The sequence below is a fragment of the Piliocolobus tephrosceles genome, chromosome 10 (assembly GCF_002776525.5).
Source record: "Piliocolobus tephrosceles isolate RC106 chromosome 10, ASM277652v3, whole genome shotgun sequence".
Taxonomy (NCBI): domain Eukaryota; kingdom Metazoa; phylum Chordata; class Mammalia; order Primates; family Cercopithecidae; genus Piliocolobus; species Piliocolobus tephrosceles.
Window position 1 is genome coordinate 58,956,509 of NC_045443.1, and position 13,826 is coordinate 58,970,334.

Sequence of the window (13,826 nt, forward strand, 5' to 3'; positions counted from 1 at the left end):
TCAACTTATTATGCTATTTGTAGTATGTTCACCCAGGACTGATCCCCCATTGAGAGCGTTATAGTGAGGTTCCAGTTCTAAGCCATCCTTGGCTGTGCTGTCACAATAAGGAATGGAAGAAGTCGCACCATCCACACATGATGGAGCAGCTCGCGTGGTGCCTGCCACTTGCCCGGGGAAGCAGGAGCACTTGACCGTTTGTGACCGTTCTTCTATCTTGTTCTTATTACAGCATCTGTGGAGTGCCACCACCTCACAAGTTCCCGTTTTAACATGGTGAGCTGCACAAACAAAAACAAAAGATAAGACAACATTGAGAAAGCTTTGGACACTTCCTGCCACCCTTCTTTTTAATTAGCAGTACATTAAATATAGCTCTATAAGGGGTCCACCATGCATGAAACGAGAAATACAATGATGCTAACTCCATAATGCAGATCTGATTTCTTTTCTAAATGTGGTAGGAACATTTCTATCAGTGAATGCTTGGTAAAGCAGGAACAATTAGTGACTAGATTAGAATAAGCTGTTAAAAGTCTGATATAGAGGCAATATGTACCATCATCAAAAACATATTTATTTGCATATGACTTTTTAATGCCTTTTTGTTGAATGTGTTAAAGTAAAATAAACCTCTGGTCGAGGTACCCTGCAATGGGACAGAGGCCAGCCCCATTCTCAAAGCGGGTGACTGCTGATAAAGCTTGTGTTATTCTAGGGGACAGTATGAGGACTAGGCAGGAAGTAGAGGCAGACGATGGGCACCCACATCCTCAGTATTCTTCTGCTCAATTTCCCTAAAAATGAACAAATGCAGTGTTCTTGAAATTGCCACCATCTTTCTGGAAGATCCAGCCAGTCCCAGAACCCAGAGTCATTCCTTTCAATTTCACCTGAGTGGGCAACTGCCACCAAATGGTACGATGAACTTGGATAATTCTTATCTGCCAGCCAATTGCTTGTAAACCCAGGCCAATAAGCTGTCAGGCTTCCATACTCATTTTGTCAACCTTGAACAAGGCCACTGAGTGTGCTGGGTTAATGAAAATTTTGGACCCCACTCATTATTTTATGTTAAGATTCTAGTTTGTCTTCATTATTTTTTTTTCAGCATTTCTTCTTCAAATAGTAATCTGACTGTGAAAAGATAAAACTTTTGCCTGCTAAAATTAAAAACAGCTTAAAATCAAACATTTGTTAAAAGATTATGCTTTCAGTAATTTTAAAAGTGTAACTCTTATAAAAACAGAAATTACAATGGAAAAGCAGGAGATCTTAAGTTGTTTAATGGCATAAACATATGGAGACCCATTGCAAATGAGATCAGAACATCATGCATTTATATTAATCTTCCCATTGAAGATGAGTGAAACCAATGTGCAGTAACTCAGGCTAAGTAGCTTGCTCAGAATTTTTTTTTTTTTTTTTTTTTTTTTTTTTTTTTTTTTTTTTGGTGATAATACAAACTATACTCTCCAAATTGTTCTTTTTTTATATGCATTTTTTTTATTATACTTTAAGTTCTAGGGTACATGTGCACAATGTGCAGGTTTATAACATGTGGACACATGTGTGGTGTTGGTGTGCTGCACCCATTAACTCATTTACATTAGGTATATCTCCCAATGCTATCCCTCCCCCTTCCCCAACCCCTCAACAGGCCCTGGTGTGTGATGTTCCCCTTCCTGTGTCCAAGTGTTCTCATTGTTCAATTCCCACCTATGAGTCAGAACATGCAGTATTTGGTTTTTTGTCCTTGCGACAGTTTGCTCAGAATGATGGTTTCCCGCTTCATCTATGTCCCTACAAAGGATATGAACTCATCCTTTTTTTATGGCTGCATAGTATTCCATGGTGTATATGTGCCACATTTTCTTAATTCAGTCTATCATTGATGGACATTTGGGTTGGTTCCAAGCCTTTGCTATTGTGAAGAGTGCCACAATAAACATACCTGTGCATGAGTCTTTACAGCAGCATGATTTAAAATTCTTTGGGTATATACCCAGTAATGGGATGGCTGGGTCAAATGGTATTTCTAGTTCTAGATCCTTGAGGAATCGCCACACTGTCTTCCACAATGGTTGAACTAGTTTACAATCCCACCAACAGTGTAAAAGTGTTCCTATTTCTCCTCGTCCTCTCCAGCACCTGTTGTTTCCTGACTTTTTAATGATAACCATTCTAACTGGTGTGAGATGGTATCATTTACATTTTTCTGATGGCCAGTGATCATGAGCATTTTTTCATGTGTCTGTTGGCTGCATAAATGTCTTCTTGTGAGAAGTGTCTGTTCATATCCTTTCCCCACTTTTTGACGGGGTTGCTTTCTTGTTTTTTTCTCGTAAATTTGCTTGAGTTCTTTGTAGATTCTGGATATTAGCCCTTTGTCAGATGAGTAGATTGCAAAAGTTTTCTCCCATTCTATAGGTTGCCTGTTCACTCTGATGGTAGTTCCTTTTGCTATGCAGAAGCTCTTTAGTTTAATTAGATCCCATTTGTCAATTTTGGCTTTTGTTGCCGTTGCTTTTGGTGTTTAGGCATGAAGACCTTGAACATGCCTGTGTCCTGAACGGTATTGCCTAGGTTTTCTTCTAGAGTTTTTGTGGTTTCAGATATAACATTTATATCTTTAATCCATCTTGAATTAGTTTTTGTATAAGGTGTAAGGAAGTGATCCAGTTTCAGCTTTCTAAATGTGGCTAGCCAGTTTTCCCAGCACCATTTATTAAATAGGGAATCCTTTCCCCATTTCTTGTTTCTCTCAGGTTTGTCAAAGGTTCGATGGCTGTAGATGTGTGGTATTATTTCTGAGGGCTCTGTTCTGTTCCACTGGTCTATATCTCTGTTTTGGTACCAGTACAATGCTGTTTTGGTTACTGTAGCCTTGTAGTATAGTTTGAAGTCAGGTATTGTTATGCCTCCAGCTTTGTTCTTTTGACTTAGGATTGTCTTGGCAATGATAGAGAATGCCACAAAGATACTCCTTGACAAGAGCAACTCCAAGACACATAATTGTCAGATTCACCAAAATTGAAATGAAGGAAAAATGTTAAGGGCAGCCAGAGAGAAAGGTCGGGTTAGCCACAAAAGGAAACCCATCAGAATAACAGCAGATCTCTTGGGAGAAACTCTACAAGCAGGAAGACAGTGGGGGCCAATATTCAACATTTTTAAAGAAAAGAATTTTCAACCCTGAATTTCATATCCAGCCAAACTAAGCTTCATAAGTGAAGGAGAAATAAAGTCCTTTACAGACAAGCAAATGCTGAGAGATTTTGTCACCACCAGGCCTGCCTTACAAGAGATCCTGAAGGAAGCACTAAACATGGAAAGGAACAACCAGTACCAGCCATGGCAAAAACATGCCAAATTGTAAAGACCATCGATGCTAGGAAGAAATTGCATCAACTAACGAGCAAAATAACCAGCTAACATCATAATGACAGGATCAAGTTCACACATAACAATATTAACCTTAAATGGAAAAGGGCTAAATAGTCCAATTAAAAGACGCAGACTGGCAAGTTGGATAAAGAGTCAAGACCTATCAGTGTGCTGTATTCTCACATGCAGAGACCCATCTCACATGCAGAGACACACATAGGCTCAAAATAAAGGGATGGAGGAAGATCTACCAAGCAAATGGAAAACAAAAAAGGCAGGGGTTGCAATCCTAGTCTCTGATAAAACAGACTTTAAACCAACAAAGATCAAAAGAGACAAAGAAGACCATTACATAATGGTAAAGGAATCAATTCAACAAGAAGAGCTAACTATCCTAAATATATATGCACCCAAGACAGGAGCACCCAGATTCAGAAAGCAAGTCTTTACAGACCTACAAAGAGACTTAGACTCCCACACAATAATAATGGGAGACTTTAACACCCCACTGTCAACATTAGACAGAACAATGAGATAGAAAGTTAACAAGGATATCCAGGAATTGAACTCAGCTCTGCACCAAGCGGACCTAATAGACATCTACAGAACTCCCCACCCCAAATCAACAGAATATACATGCTTCTCAGCACCACATCACACTTATCCCAAAATTGACCACATAGTTGGAAGTAAAGCATTCCTCAGCAAATGTACAAGAACAGAAATTATAACAAACTGTCTCTCAGACCACGGTGCAATTAAACTAGAACTCAGGATTAAGAAACTCACTCAAAACTGCTCAACTACATGGAAACTGAACAACCTGCTCCTGAATGACTACTGGGTACATAACAAAATGAAGGCAGAAATAAAGATGTTCTTTGAAACCAATGAGAACAAAGATACAACATACCAGAATCTCTGGAACACATTTAAAGCAGTGTGTAGAGGGAAATTTATAGCACTAAATGCCCACAAGAGAAAGCAGGAAAGATCTAAAATTGACACCCTAACATCACAATTAAAAGAACTAGAGAAGCAAGAGCAAACACATTCAAAAGCTAACAGGAGGCAAGAAATAACTAAGATCAGAGCAGAACGGAAGGAGACAGAGACACAAAAAACCCTTCAAAGACATCAATGAATCCAGGAGTTGGTTTTTTGAAAAGATCAACAAAACTGATAGACTGCTAGCAAGACTAATGAAGAAGAAAAGAGAGAAGAATCAAATAGATGCAATAAAAAATGATATCTAGAAGAAATGGATAAATTCCTGGACACATATACCCTCCCAAGACTAAACCAGGAAGAAGTTGAATCCCTGAATAAACTGATGAGTAACAGGCTGTAAAACTGAGGCAATAATTAATAGCCTATCAACCAAAAAAAGTCCAGGAGCAGATGGATTCACAACCGAATTCTACCAGAGGTACAAGGAGGAGCTGGTACCATTCCTTCTGAAACTATTTCAATCAATAGAAAAAGAGGGAATCTTCCTAAACTCATTTTATGAGGCCAACATCATCCTGATACCCAAGCCTGGCAGAGACACAACAAAAAAAGAGAATTTTAGACCAATATCCCTGATGAACATCGATGCAAAACTCCTCCATAAAATACTGGCAAATCGAATCCAGCAGCACATCAAAAAGCTTATCCACCATGATCAAGTGGGCTTCATCCCTGGGATGCAAGGCTAGTTCAACATATGCAAATCAATAAACGTAATCCAGCATATAAACAGAACCAAAGACAAAAACCACATGATTATCTCAATAGATGCAGAAAATGTCTTTGAAAAAATTCAACAGCCCTTCATGCTAAAAACTCTCAATAAATTCGGTATTGATGGAACATATCTCAAAATAATAAGAGCTATTTATGACAAACCCGCAGCCAATATCATACTGAATGGGCAAAAACTGGAAGCATTCCCTTTGAAAACAGGCACAAGACAGAGATGCCCTCTCTCACCACTCCTATTCAACATAGTGTTGGAAGTTCTGGCCAGGGCAATCAGGCAGGAGAAATAAATAAAGGGTATTCAATTAGGAAAAGAGGAACTCAAATTGTCCCTGTTTGCAGATGACATGATTGTATATATAGAAAACCCCATTGTCTCAGCCCAAAATCTCCTTAAGCTGATAAGCAACTTCAGCAAAGTCTCAGGATACAAAATCAATGTGCAAAAATCACGAGCATTCTTATACACCAATAACAGACAAATAGAAAGTCAAATCATGAGTGAAGTCCCATTCACAATTGCTTCAAAGAGAATAAAATACCTAGGAATCCAACTTACAAGGGATGTGAAGGACCTCTTCAAGGAGAACTACAAACCACTGCTCAACGAAATAAAAGAGGACACAAACAAATGGAGGAACATTCCATGCTCATGGATAGGAAGAATCAGTATCATGAAAATGACCATACTGCCCAAGGTAATTTATAGATTCAATGCCATCCCCATCAAGCTACAAATGACTTTCTTCACAAAATTGGAAAAAGCTACTTTAAAGTTCATATGGAGCTTGCTCAGATTTTTCTAAGAGAGAGCAAATCACACATATTGCCTACATCTTATCCTTCTATGTGAGATCAAGAAACTCAAGTGTAACATCCAGTTTAGACATATAATCCTCAATAGGACCTTCAAGAGGTAGATACCATTTCTGCCACTATAGATACAAATTGGGATGTTTCCTGTGTTTGATTCAAACACAAATCTAGCTCTATGAAAGCTAAAAAATAAGAGTCAGACTTCTGTGCCTATCCTCTCATGCTCTGGGAGAATATTTTCTTAGCTAAGAATGAGTCAGTTTGTTTTAATTTGCTGAATGTTTTATATTACATTATACAAATTAATATTCTGCCTTCTCTACATTTCTTTATTAAGTCATGTTTTAAGTGAGTAAATACCATACATCAGCCATGGTCTTGAGTACTGGAAACACAGCAATGAATAAGGGACACAATCTGTTCCTGCCCTCAAAGAGCTTATGTTTCTGAGGAGAAAACAAATAAAAAGCACCCATGGTAATAATTAAGACAATGTTAGATTTTTAAGCTCCTTGAAGAAAATACAGTAGAGTAGAGTAGAGTAGAATAGAATAGAGTAGAGTAGAGTAGAGTAATGTGATTCACAGTAATTTTGTAGGAAGGGAATGTATATTTTTTCAAGTGTCACAGGAAACGTCTCTCTTTGAGGAGATAATCCAAATCATGAGCTGAATAATGAGAAGGAAGTCTCTAATATGAAGATATAAGAAAGGAAGAACAAATATAAGAGCAGCAAATAACAAGGCCATGAAGTACAGGAAAGCGTGGTATGTCCCCAGGGCAGCAAAGATGGCCAGGGTGGCTGGAGTGTGGCTAAACAATTGAACGTTTGAGGGAAATGCATCAGAAACATAAGCAAATCATGGAAGGGCTGGTATGCTATAGTAAGGAGATTGGATTTTATTCTTCCTGCATGGGAAATCTTTGGGTAGAAATAGTAATACCTCATCTATCTATTAGAAGTTTACTCATGCTGCTCTTTAGAGATTGGGATGAAGAAAGCAAGACTGGAGACCAGTTATGAAGAGGTGTAGGAATCTCTGTGATCAAGGATGAGACTTAGACTAGATAACAACAGCAGAGATGGGGAGAAGTAGCAGCTTGGATATATTTCAATGTAGAGTTGATTTGATTTACCAGTGGGTAAAATGTGGGGTATGAGGGAAAGAAGAATCAAGAATTACCCCTAAGCTTGGACTGAGCAATGAGAAGCTGATGGTTCTGATAGATAGAGAAGGCCTAGGAAAGAGAAATTTGTTGGAAGATGGATGAGGTTAGTATATCTGTACTTCTGTTGGGGCCATGTTAACCTTAAAAGATACCAATGCAGAGATGTAAATCAAGCAACAACATTTATAAAATAAAGCTTAGGGGAGATATTTGGGCTACATAGATAGTCTTAAGTGATCTAAGCCTACAGATGGTATGTAAAGCCATGGACTGAACAAGATTACCATGGAAAAGGTTTCTACCAACAGAAAAAGAAGAAAAAAGAACAGTCTAAAATCTAGATCTGAAATGGGGAGACAGCAAGAAAACTGATAAGGAGCTGCACAAAAGGTAAAAGGATAAAGTAATGTGTCTGTGAAGGAATGAAGAAATAGAAGACAAAAGAATAAAAGGCTTCAAAAAGGAGAGATTGATCAGCTCTGTAAAATGCTGTTGAAAGGTCCAATTAAAAGAAGAGAAATAATTGTCCATTTAAAAAGTAATACAGTGTAGTGGCCAAGAGTATAGACTCCAAAATTCGAGCACCGAGTTAAAATCTAAGTTCTTCCTAATAACTATTTGATCTTGGTATGTTATCTATTATGCATGGGCAGCTGAGTTTTTTTTTTTTTTTTCATGTCTAAAAGAGGGATATTAATAGCACAATCTTCATAGAATTAACTGAGGATTAAATGAGTCATGTATCAAGTGTTTAAGACACTGCCTCCCTGTAGCAGGCACTTCTGTAAGTGTTAGTTGTTTATACTGCTATTAACATTTGATCTTAGTAAAAATCATGTTAGTGGCATGAAAAAAAAGAAAAACATTATTGAAGTAAGCTTAGTAGAGAAGGAAAGGTAAGGTTGTTATAGTTATAAAAAGTCTTTCAATGAGTTTTTCTGGGAAGGGAGAAAGGAAAGGAAGCAAGAACTGGAATGAAGCATGGGGTCAAGAGAATTTTTTTAAAAGGATGCTTTAAAAGCATGCTTTTTTGACGGAGTGATTTAGTAGAGAGGGAAAACGACAACACAAGGGAGAAAATAGATCATTAACAAAGAATTTTCTTAAGAAAGAAAAGTAAATTGTGATCCAGGGCACCTGGGGGGTTGGCATTAGATTTGTGTGAGGACACAATCCATTTTAACAAGAGGAAAGTGGGACATGTAGGTACAGAGTCAGGTAGATGTGAGTGGATTAGGTGGTGAGAGGATAAGGTAGTTTCTTATCTGATTTCATCTATTTTTCCTATGAAATATAGCAGCCCTTGGAGAAGAAAAAAAGAGGGTCTGATATAGATACCTAAGAAAGAGGAAAAGTGAATTTACCAGGAAAGAGTGGTAGGAATACCTGACAGGGAGTTAGCTGATGCACACTGTAAACTGCAGAGAACACAGCAGAATGGAAGATGGAATGAGACTGCAGAGCAGAGTAGAGATAAACATCTCTATGATGATAGATTTCTGGGGATGCTTGGACTTCTGAGAGTGATTTAGGGAAACAGGGATGTGAGTCATGACGAGATTACTCCTCTAAATCTCTGAATGGAAGCCAGGGAAAGATGATAAGGGCTTCTTCAGATAGTGACATTAGTAGGCAGATCACTGGGCTGAGATAGCTTCTGGGAGAACGTTATGGTGGCTGGGGCTCTGTTCTCTTCCACAGTCCTATACCAGCCAGAAGCACATGGTAAGTTTCCCCTAATCTCTCCTCTGAGAAAAGAGGCACCTTTCTGGGTTTCCTTCTTTATTTCAAGGAGATTTTATTGTATGTTGAAAAAGAAAGAAGCGAAAACTCATCTGTCTTCCATTTCCATGCAAAATCAAAATTTGTTTCTACTTTGCCTGACTAAATAAATAAGAGGACAAAGTAACTGTGGCAGTCATTAGTCCTGTTGACCAAATATGTCTGGTTCTCTCCCTTCTGGACAAAGGTTGTACTGTACTTGTCCACTCCATTTAATTTAGATGTAAGGGCATGACTTGCTTTGTCCAATGAAATGAAAGTTAAAGTAACATGGGCCACTTATGAGGAGAAACTAATAATATCAATTCTATATGGAAGCTTTAAGAGCTACTGTGTGATTCAGCATGTTTCTCCCCACCAGCCAGAGCAATCAATTATGTTCTTGATAGTGGAGGCCCCAGCAATCTGAATCCCCAACTGAAGAGACATGGAACAGATTCACCACAGATCATGATGGGCATGCGAGTGAGAAACAAAGCCATGTTCTTATAAGCCTCTAAAATTAGGATGTTGTTTGTTACTGTGACCAACTCAGCCTACTATAACTACAAGGTAGTACTTTCACTGCTTCTCAGATTGTTTAGGAGGGTACACTTTCCAAATGCATTCGTTGGAGAATAAGTCAGTGAAGCATGATATCTCAAAGCCCGAATCATCCTAGCTTATTTGAGCCAATGCAGAGTCAAAATGAAAAAGAAAATATTTAAATATTTATATAATGTGAGGGCTTCTGAGAAATTATTCTACAATGGGATAATGACATGGGTAAGTTTGGCACACCAGAGCTCTGGTGAAGAAAATGTGCCTCTTTCTTCTTGGAAGAGAAAGGAGGTGAAATGATGATCACAGTGCACAATGGAGAGAAGGGAAAGAGAGGTATGCCCTCCTTCAGAGAGCATGATGCTAGATGTTAGGCGCTTAATAGTAAAGTTGACCAGGAAGGGACAAATGGTAGCCTGATAGATGCAGGGCTTTCCTGCCCTGTGCTTCCCCCCCCCCCCCCCCCCGACTGCCTATGAATAAAATGTACAAGCATGCGAGTTGACTTTCCTGGTGAGAAACGAACTTTGTAAAAACCTCTCTCAGCCTTTGTCCTTGTTATTAAAACTGAAGGTGTAAAACTTTCTGTGGGGAAGAGAAGAGAGGTAACCTTTTACAAATAGAATAGATGATAGATACAGATAGCTAAATATATAAATAAAACAGATGATAGATAGATAATCTTCTGCTCAAAAACTTTGAAGGCATTTGTAGGAAAAATATCAAATCAATCTATCTATCTATCTATCTATCTATCTATCTATCTATCTATCTATGCCAGTAAATATGTCAAGTGAAGTGAGATACTTCAAAGAGGGAAATTAGCCTAGCAGGATTTGAACATGAAATATGCATGCATAAGTTTAGTTTTCTTATGTGTCTGCTGTATATCTTAAAGTCTTGCTATGATAACCAACTGCTTGTAGACAAAGAGTAATTTTTCATGTAAACTGCTCAGTATGTGGTATGTGTTTAACAAATGGTAAACAAGCAATTTAAGAAGATAAAAACTAATTCCTGTGGTTTTTCTTTAAAAGGTTAATGAGACGGTAGGAAATTCAAGCAGTTACTAGAATTCTCTACACAGATTCAGACAGAGCTTGTGATAAACTAACCTAATCGAATATTAGTGCTTTCCAAATTAACAAAATAGGCTTCACAGAAGATCAGTTAGCATCATATTAAAATGATGCAAGACTCCCTGGAGAAGATTTAAATGAAAAAGAACAAACAAACAATTTTCTTCATGTCACAATTCCCAAGTCACACACACAAAAAAAACTTCTGATATTTTTCCTCCATGGATGTGATGCATAAACACAAAGTATTCCCTCCTACTTTTTTGTGAAATGACAGCAAAGACATATAGATTTCATTAAATTCTCGTGAAATGGAATACAAAATCTTACCCAGCTCTAAGTGCTGTCTTCCAAGGTTATGGCCCTTATGTCTCATTTCAACAATAGGACCTTTGGCTCTATAGTGTCCCAGAAACACGGCCTTAAGATACTGCCTTTTAAATCATATCTTAGATTTCTAAATATTTTCTGAAGCTATTACGACTGGTATATTTTGGAACAAAGTCCCATAGGCATTTTACCAAAACCTTTGCTTTAAGCTGCTATTTTTATGTAGTGAAACAAACTTATTCATAGAAAAGAAAATCAAATTAAATGACATTTGATTTATATAGGCATAGATTTTTCTAAATTATATATAATAATATTCATTGCATTATATATATATATATATAATATGGTCACATTTGATTGATCACTTGTGAGCCAACCATAAATACATGGGTATGAAATATGGGTTCACAGTAGAATAATATCTATACAAATTATTCACCTTAAATAGTAGTTGCTGGCCACAGCTTAATATGAGCACAAACTTATGTGTATTACATTCTATATGTGGAAATAATTTATATACTCCATAAACCATTTATGAAATAATGGTAATTGCTGACATTGACTGAATATTTATTGTGTGATGAGCATTATTTCATTTTATCAATGCAATAACCACTGACAAGAAAACTATAGTTACCCCCAATTTACAAGGGACACAGAAATGTTAAAAGACACAGAAACATTAGTTGCCTAAGGTAAGAAACAAAATTAGGGATAAGAATACAGATAATTTACTTCCAGAAATCATGATCTTGACCGTTATCTTATAGTGCCTGATATGGTTTAGATCTGTGTTCCCACTCAAATCTCATGCTGAAATGTAATCCCCAATGCTGAAGATGGGGCCTGGTGGGAGGTGATTGGATCACGGGGCAGTTCCTAATGGTTTAGCACCATCCCCCAGTCCTGTTCTTGTGAAACAGATCTGGCTATTTAGAAGTATGTAGCGCCTCCCCTCTTGCTCTCTCTTCCTCCTGCACTGAGCATGTGAGATGTCTCACTCCCCCTTTGCCTTCTACCATGATTGATTGTAAGTTTCCTACAGCCTCCCCAGAAGCCTAGCACGTGGCCAGCATCACGCTTGCTGTACATCCTGTAGAACCATGAGCGAATTAAACCTCTTTTCCTTATAAATTACCCAGTCTCAGGTATTTCTTTCTAGCAGTGTGAGAACAGACCCATCTATGCAAGAAAGACCTTTCCAGGCCTTCCTGAAGTTCTAAACACATGCACCAGACTCCAATTCTAGATTATGTGGAGGAATGCAGTAAGTGTATCACTGTCCTTACACATAGTGCTTGGTAATCTAGCTTGATCTATACTATACTTGAGTAAACTCTAAAGCAAGTTTATTCATTTTCTAAAGAATTGGTTTGTTCACCTCTAAAATGGCCCTCTAGAGTCTTTATGAAGACCAAATGAGATAATGTGTGCGAAGCTGCTTTGAAATTATATATTACTTAAATGTTAATTATCTTTATTTTTACTATTAGTGTAATTAATGAATATCAAAGTAATGCAATATGCATATAAGCTGCAAAGAAGTGACTGTTAGGGGAAGTTATCTACATTCTATAGACATTCTAATTTCATTATATATACACACACACACACACACATATATATATAGTTGTGTTGATATGAGATGCCTGTAAAAAAAATCAATCTGACATCAAATCTACAAAAGAGAGAAAATTTAGCATCAAGTTGTGAATTTGTTCCTACTTGGTTTCCTCTACACTAGATTTCAGTTCTTATTTGCATTCTGATTTGTCTCATTGATTCTGAAATTTTGCTTGTCTCTATATACTCCTATTTAATAGTTTACCCAGCCTGACTAGCTCCCTAGAGAATCTGTATTATATCTTCTAAGCAGAAATAAAGCATCACCTACATGCACCAATAGGCAACTGAAATGCAAGCTAGTTAGTGGACTTAGGTTGCTGTAAATCACTATGAAGTGAAAAAATGTGCTGAAACAAAAACTTTCTGAGACAGCTAGTTTCTCACTTTAATTCATTAGGATGGGAAAATAGCTCATATTTTTTAGACTTTCATGCTGAAGCAATCTAATTAGAAGAAATAGTAATTTAAATAGCTCAATGAAATTTCAAAAGTTCTCATAATTTATGAAGTCAGGACGATCAGGGAGGAAACAACCAAGTGCCTATGACATGTTTACAAATTCTGTTTTTTAAAACTGTTCCACTTTTATATGTAAAAAAGAAAATGAAATTTTGGGGTGGGAAAAGATTGCCACTAACGAAAGGATAATAACCATAAAATTTCAATTTAACAGTACGGTCTCCATTAACAAAAGCAAATTCTCAACCAGAGAATGTCCCCCAGTCTCTTTTAAGAGAAAGCAACAAAACAAAGGAAGATTAACTCATGGGATAATGCTTAGATTCTTTGCTCCTCACCTCAATCATGAGTATCTTCCCACCCACATTTTAAATGACAGCTGATGTTCAGAAAGGTGAATCTAAAGGAATAAGTGGTCCCTTTATAAACTGTCCAGCAACTTCTGCGTGTAAGGCCTGTTCTGGAAAAGAGGTACTGGACCACTCAAATCCATCTCTTCAGAAATTTAAAGTCAAAGCTGCAGAATAGACACATGGAAATTGACACATGAGTCAAAAGTATATCTGGTATCAGCAGTCAAGTAACCCATGGAAAGCTTCGTGCATGCCTCACGGTGAAGAGGGGTGGCACTCAGAGGAAGCAATCAGGAAAGGGAACTAGGCACAGCAGCAAAGAGAGGTCAGAGAGAAGAGAGTAGGTGGTCCATGAGCTGCCTTGGTGTATGCCCTTCTGCAGATTTTCCTGAATTTTTTTTTGTGAATTCCTGAAAACATTTTCTACAGTAGGTTTCAAGTGGTCCCCTTTTTCTACCTGAGGTAACTTGATGATGACTCCGTTCCTTGATCCAAAACTGTGCTGACTAAATGATTTCTTTGTTTAAATTAAAGT

General features: G+C 37.5%; 1 protein-coding gene across 1 annotated transcript in view; it reads right to left on the minus strand.

The window, feature by feature from the left end:
* The window catches only part of TAFA2 (TAFA chemokine like family member 2), a 523,248-nt gene that overhangs the window by 47,899 nt on the left and 461,523 nt on the right, over positions 1–13,826 (minus strand). The window contains exon 3 of the mRNA XM_023225122.1: positions 129–281. Within this exon, the coding sequence (XP_023080890.1) occupies positions 129–281 (153 nt within the window). The remainder of the gene's footprint in view (positions 1–128; positions 282–13,826) is intronic.